Raw genomic sequence first — 7,500 nt, forward strand, 5'->3', positions numbered from 1 at the left:
GGACCGAAGGTAGAAAGTACTCTGGTTCAAAGGTTGGGTCTGGGAAAAGGTTTAATCTAGGTTCACCGTCTTCGTCTATGACCACGTCATGTGAGAAGGGCGTAGGCCCTCGGTTGACGAAGGATGTCCTTCCTTCGACGGCGTGGCTTCCCGTGGCACCGTCGTCCAAGTTGTTGGTCAGGTCATCATCTAGAACCGTGTAGTTTAGATGCTCGGTGTCGGCTGCAATCACGGCGTCGTGGATCTTCTGAAACGTTTTCATAAACGTTTGTTTGGCGTGGGCCACTTCCAGGGTGTCTGGAACGGGCTGCGGGGCAACGCTGAAGGGTATGGATGTGTTTACAAACACCCGAGGGGACTTTCGCACTGTCGGGTTGTCTCCGATTTGGGTGGCGCTCCTTCCAGATACTGCCGTTAATGTTGCCAACGCAACCTGCAAAAGGGAAGGAAATAATAAGTTGTAAATTTGTTTTTTGGATTCACATATACACATAAAGGAATTATTCAACATTAATAAGTTTTATATTGGTTTCTGGATTCATATATATACATAATGTTCTCATATTACTGTGGCCCATTACCACACCAGTTTGTTTTTCAATTTATAAATTTATGAAGTCAATTAATGCTTCAGTATAATACTATATTTTTTGACTAATTAGTATCTTTTTATTTGCTTTAGGGAGATAATAATGTTCACATTTATTAATAACTATCAAGAAAATATGATTTTGAAAGAAGGGGAGTTATGGCGAATTATTGAGGTTTCGTTTTGTAAATGAAATATTACCAGAACAGAAATGAACGAATGAAATATAACCAGAATTGAAAAAAAATTATAACGTGTTTCATCTTTCTTCCCGTAACCTCCGATTTCCTGGTCTATCAATCACCTTTGGCAATTTTGTAACTGATGTTTTCGATGACTGCAAAGATACGGGATTTTTGGTTTTAATACATGAGTGATCTCTCTCTCTCTCTCTCTCTCTCTCTCTCTCTAATATATATATATATATATATATAATGTATGTATATATATGATATATATGTATATACTATATATATATATATATATACATATATATATGTATATATAATATATATATATATGTATGTATATATATATATATATATATGTATATATATATATATATATAAATATATATATATATATATATATATTATCATGTTTGCGTGTTTATATAATGAGGCTTCACTCTTGTAGGAGGTTACTGTATATGTATTTAAATATTTGAGGCATTAGGTTAATTTCTTCCTACCTACTTATGTAACCTGGCGTGTTGGGATCATATATGTTAAAATATCTTACGATAGGATTATATTGCATGTATATAAGTCCATTTTACCACCATTTTTGTTTTAACCTTCAAGTTAATATTCTTTTTAATCTTTACACATTAGTTGTTATTTGTTAATAAGGCAACGCATTGGGTAAGACGATCTGATTAGCATTTCAAATAGATTATAGCTAATTAGAATTCCAGTACGTTCATTACCAAACCATTCAGGGCACAGATAAAGCATCCGAGATTTGCTCTGCTCTCTCGAACAAGAGAGCTTTTTCCTCTCTCATACCAATGCTCAAAAACCACCCACCCTATCTCCCGTGGGCGTGGCCACGGCTTCTTAACCTTCGTGTCTAAAGTTTGACCTACACCATTGCACGTCAGAAGTCAGGTCAGGTCGTCGGAAGGGCCAAGGAGGGCCAGTTAATATTTACCCTATTTAGCTAGACGGTCATCCTCTCGTGCTTTGAAAGGGATCTCTTGTTCTTTGGAGCATTTTTAAGTGGATATGTTTTTCTTTTCTTATATGTATATATATATATATATATATATGTATATATGTATTTATATGTATATATGTACATATATGTATATATGTATATATATATATATATATATGTGTGTGTGTGTGTATACATATATGTATATATATATGCGTGTGTATATATATGTATATGTATACATATGTATATATATATATATATATATATGGATTGAAACTTATTTTATTCATTATGAAAGTATAATAAATACTTACATGAATACATACATACATACATATATACATGTATATATACATACATGTAAACTCTTCACTGTATTTAAGCCAATGCGTACGTCCTTGTAAACTTTAGATTTGAAAGGAATTTTTGACTTGAAACATTGCTCAATTCGTGGTTGATATTTCCCAAAGACAATTAGCAGTGTGTAATCTAATTGTTGTAATCTCTATCTCTCTCTCTCTCTCTCTCTCTCTCTCTCTCTCTCTCTCTCCAAAGTGTTTTTTGTAAAGGAAGTTCAGAATTCCTCTTAAATGTCGTCGACTTTGATGTGACTTACGATGTATCTGTCACTTTGGAATGTGTGTGTGTGTATATATATATATGTATATATATATATATATATATATAGTGTGTGTGTGTGTTCAATTATTAGCTCTTCTGATAGAAGGTAGCTTCAGAGTAAATAAAAACTATTTTACCACCTTATTCTTCCTTTAATTGCTTAATCAGAATCGAGATCCCCATGAAGAAACTAGCCATTATACCTTATGCTTCATACGCCTTTATGTAGGGCTCATAAGCAGCACGTTGAACACCGGAGACACATTGGGCACGGCTAGTATGTACACTCGTTTCTGGATTATATGTAGTATGCATATCGTGAGTGTCTTTTGTAAGGATTGTCTTATTGTTTGCTCATCTGCTATTTGAACATGTCTCGTTCCCTTTGTAGTGGCCCATGTGGTAACGTCTCTGACTGGTGATCGCCAGACTGGGGTTCAAGTCCCGCTCAAACTCGTTAGTTCCTTTGGTCGCTTCAATCTGACCATCCTTGTGAGCTAAGGATCGGGGGGCCTATAGATCTCTCTGCTGAGACATCAGTAGCCATTGCTTTGCCTTCCTTGGTCCTATCTTGGGTGGAGAGGGGCCTTGGGCGCTGATCATACACACACACACATATATATATATATATATATACATACACACATATATATATATATACTGTATATACTGTATATATATATATATATATATATGGTCAGTCTCAGGGGCATTGTCATGCTTGATAGGACAAAGTCTGTCTCCTGCCTTTGCCATTCATGAGTCGCATCTGTTTATATGTTCAGTCTCTAGGGCATTGTTCTGCTTGATAAGGCAATATCACTGTCCCTTGCCTTTGCCATTCATGAGTGGCATATGTTTATTTGGTCATTCTCTAGGGCATTGTCCTGCTTGATAGGGCATTGTCACTGTCCCTTGCCTTTGCCATTCATGACTGGCCTTTAAACCTTTACATTTGGCTATATCGGAAATAGATTTTTCTTTTCTTTTTCTTTTCTGAAGCTGAGCTGATTTCAAGTAAAAGAGAAGGGCGTAGTCTCCTCCCTGGCCAATGGACCCATCAAAGACAAGCCGAACAAGTGCTTTCAGAGCCTCGACATCCGGACGAGAGAAAAAATTCATGCTTTTTTTATTACCTATATCACAGCGCAGTTTGAGATCTAAGACTTTCTCCTTTCGATCTTGTTCTCAGTCCTGACCTCCTGCTCTTTCGTTATCAGGTGAGAGACTTCTCATAGCTTTGATGCTGAATTAGGGACGGTGTGATTATGGCTCAGTTTTTTTTTCCTGTTCTGGTCAGATTGGAAAGGTTCGGTTGAACATTTCCGCAAATTTTCATAATTTGCACAAAAAAACTAAGTGTCAATTGTATTAATTTTGAATGTTGATTATTGTTATTATTTTTTTTTAACAATCACAGTCTGCAGAGGCTGGTGGTTTATAGTCGTAGGTTCCGGGTTACATTCAGCTTCCTTAGGAATCCATCACTTTAATCACTATATGTGCTGTTTCAGGTAGCACGCTCTTCTGCACAAAGCTTGGGGGTATATCGGCTCCTACCTTCTCAAGATTCCTTCTCAATGACTTAGGTATGGTCCCTAGTGCTGCTATGATTATAAGCACCATTTCTACTTGCATATTCCATAGCCTTTATTATTATTATTATCATTTGTTTTTTGTTAATTATTATTATTATTATTATTATTATTATTATTATTTGTTTTTTGTTGATTATTATTATTATTATTATTATTATTTTTTTTTTTTTGTTAATTATCATTATTATTATTATATTATTGTTATTATTTGTTTTTTGTTAATTATTATTATTATTATTTATTATTATTATTATTATTATTATTATTATTATTATTTTAATTATTATTATTAGCTAAGCTACAACTCTAGTTAGAATAACAGGATGCTATAAGCCCAAGGGCTCTAACAGGGAAAGATAGCCCAGTGGGAAAAGGAAATAAGGAAATAAATAAACTACAAGAGAAGTAATGAGCTAATAAAATAAAAACCCTCTAAGAACAGTAAAAAACATTAAAGACATCTTTCACATATAAACTATAAAAAGAGACTTACGTCATCCTGTACAACATAAAAACATTCTCTGCAAGTTTTAACTTTCAGTTTCCTAATTTAGGTCAATTTCTTTTTGGAGTTTCTGATTATCAGGACATTTGCATTCGTTCTTTATTTATTTGTCTCATTTTGTGATTCATATGACTGTATTCTTCTTAGGTGGGAGATATTGGTATGATCGCTTACAGCAAACCAACCTAGCATGGGTGGCCCTGACTGATGTAGCTTTGCTGATCATGGCGATGCGCATACCCTTTGACCACGTTAAGGTTTTGTATATATATATATATATATATATTTATTTATATATATATATATATATATATATGTATATATATATATATATATATATGTATATATATGTATGTGTGTCTGTGTTTGTATATTACATATCTGGTTATGCGTGGTGATATCTATGTATACAGTATATATGAATGTATGCATATATACATATATATATATATATATATATACATATATATATATATATATATACTGCTTATTTGAGAATAGACAGAAATGACTCTGCATGTTATTTTGCAAGTCTTACATTGCATAGAATTTAAATCTTAAAAGTCCTCTACCTGCGAATTAACTTTACTTGACCGATTTGTTTGGGTCTTATCTCGTGTTCAGCCAAGTCTCGACCTTGCCTTACAGTCAAGTGTCTCTGGAAAACTGGTTCTTGCTTGAGCTTTGGCTAAAATTATATAATAGTGTGCAATGATTAGGCTCAGGAAAAGTGGTGGCCAAAAGGTGTAGGTTAGCAACAGGGTTCAAAGTTTTTTTTTTTTTATTCTTTTTGTTGCGGGTATGTAACAACGCTGTCTCTCTCTCTCTCTCTCTCTCTCTCTCTCTGAGTAGTTCTATTTTCATTCTCTTTACTTTGATGTATTTGTCTTATAATAAACAAGGGATTATATATTTTTAGAATTGGTTAGCATTCTCTCTCTCTCTCTCTCTCTCTCTCTCTCTCTCTCAGTATTATATTTTCATTCTCTTTACTTTGATGTATTTGTCTTATAATAAACAAGGGATTATATATTTTTAGAATTGATTAGCATTCAGAGACTCTCTCTCTCTCTCTCTCTCTCTCTCTCTCTCTCTGAGTAGTTCTATTTTCATTCTCTTTACTTTGATTTATTTGTCTTATAATAAACAAGGGAATATATATTTTTAGAATTGGTTAGCATTTTTTTTTTCTCTCTCTCTCTCTCTCTCTCTCTCTCTCTCTCTCTCTCTCTGAGTAGTTCTATTTTCATTCTCTTTACTTTGATGTATTTGTCTTATAATAAACAAGCGATTATATACTTTTAGAATTGGTTAGCATTCTCTCTCTCTCTCTCTCTCTCTCTCTCTCTCTCGCAATTCTGTAAAAAATTTTCATAATGGATTATGTATTTTTAAATTTGATTAACACTTACGTCTCTCTCTCTCTCTCTCTCTCTCTCTCTCTCTCTCTCTCTCTCTCAGTAATTCTATATTCGTTCACTTCACCTTGATGAAATTGTCTTATAAACACTGGATTATGTCTTCTTAAAATTGATTAGCATTTATCTCTCTCTTTCTCTCTCTCTCTCTCTCCTCTCTCTCTCTCTTTATATATATATATATATATATATAGGGACTGATTTTCATGTGATTCTTAGTATCCAAAAATTTGGAAAACAGGCCTACCTACAAAATAAGATCCTTTTAATTAGAGTTGTGTTGTAGCTAAAAATTTATGAAGTTTGTTTCTGTGGTCATTTATTCTTTCTGTTTATTAACGAAAATATAGTAAATGTAATGTAAAATAAAATATTAAAGTTAGTACAGTTTTATACTCACAGTAATGTGTTGTTTATCTCATATAGTTTTCTATTATGATTGTATGTTAAATTGCATGATTTAAACATTAGTTTTCTATTTTTAAAGGTAGGTTTTATATCTATCAAATGAGGTATCTTTCTTCATATTTGGTTTTTTCATCTAATAAGTTTAATTATATTATAAATCGAAAGTTGGGGAGCTTCTAGATCAACTATTTAAGTTGGAAAAAATAAATAGAGAAGAGAGAATTTTAAGGGATAAAATATTGTCCTTTGACTGTAATTTTAATAGAAACTGCATATCTGGATATTAGAACGAAATTTTAATTAAGAAAAGTTTAAAGAACAAGAATAGTTATTATTTATAAATAAAAAAAAAAACCGGTCATCATCTATGCCTGATTTGGAAGACCCAGGCCTAAATGGCTGAGGACTATGTAGCGCGAAGTAGATGATGGGTGGAGAAGTATTGAATTTAAAGCTCAAGATAGAGACGACTTGCGAAATCTTACTGAGGCCCTATGTGTCAATAGGTGTAGGAGATGATGATTTTTTTTTTACAAAAATAAACTGTAAATCATGTTTTACACTCCTGGCTAAAGGGAGAACTATTTCATCCTCAGTGGATCACTAGTCCAAATAGTACATGTTAAAAAGAGACAATATTATCACAGTGGGTGAAGGATCTAAGAAAATGAAAGCAGGGATAGTGACTTGGTGCTTGACGTATGACCTGATAAAAAAGCATGGAGACGTGTAGTGATTTCTATTCGAGAACAATGTTACTAGCGAGGACATTATTGTAGATTATAAAGATGTACTAACCATGAGTAGAATTATCTCCGCCAACGAAGTTGGAAGGAGGTTATGTTTTAGCCCCAGTTTGTGTGTTTGTATTTTGTACGTGTGTGTTTGTTCGTTTGTGAACAGCTTCCTGTTCCCCAATTTTAATCGGAGTGTAATGAAACTTGCAGGGATTACCTGTTATGTAAAAAGCTGGAAATGATTACATTTTGGAAGGCCTAGATCAAAGATCAGGGTCACGGCCAAGCAAAATGTCTAATTCACTTAATTAGCCATAAATTTGGACATCATTGTCACAGACTCCAAAGTTGGTTCATATTTTAGTGTATGAAAATCAACGCCAATTAATACATTTTAAGGTCAAAGATAAAGGTCAAAGTAGAGGAAAAAGTCGAGAAATAACCTGCCGCGGCGGAGGTCTGC

At 33.4% G+C, this 7,500-nt stretch overlaps 1 protein-coding gene across 1 annotated transcript in view; it reads right to left on the reverse strand.

The window, feature by feature from the left end:
* The window catches only part of LOC137634191 (uncharacterized), a 23,938-nt gene that overhangs the window by 11,322 nt on the left and 5,116 nt on the right, over window positions 1-7,500 (reverse strand). Inside the window, exons 2-4 of the mRNA XM_068366462.1 lie at window positions 5,064-5,162; window positions 894-926; window positions 21-433 (exon numbers count right to left, since the gene is read on the reverse strand). Of these exons, the coding sequence (XP_068222563.1) occupies window positions 21-433; window positions 894-926; window positions 5,064-5,162 (545 nt within the window). The remainder of the gene's footprint in view (window positions 1-20; window positions 434-893; window positions 927-5,063; window positions 5,163-7,500) is intronic.

This window comes from Palaemon carinicauda, chromosome 44, assembly GCF_036898095.1.
Source record: "Palaemon carinicauda isolate YSFRI2023 chromosome 44, ASM3689809v2, whole genome shotgun sequence".
NCBI classification, from domain to species: Eukaryota; Metazoa; Arthropoda; class Malacostraca; order Decapoda; family Palaemonidae; genus Palaemon; species Palaemon carinicauda.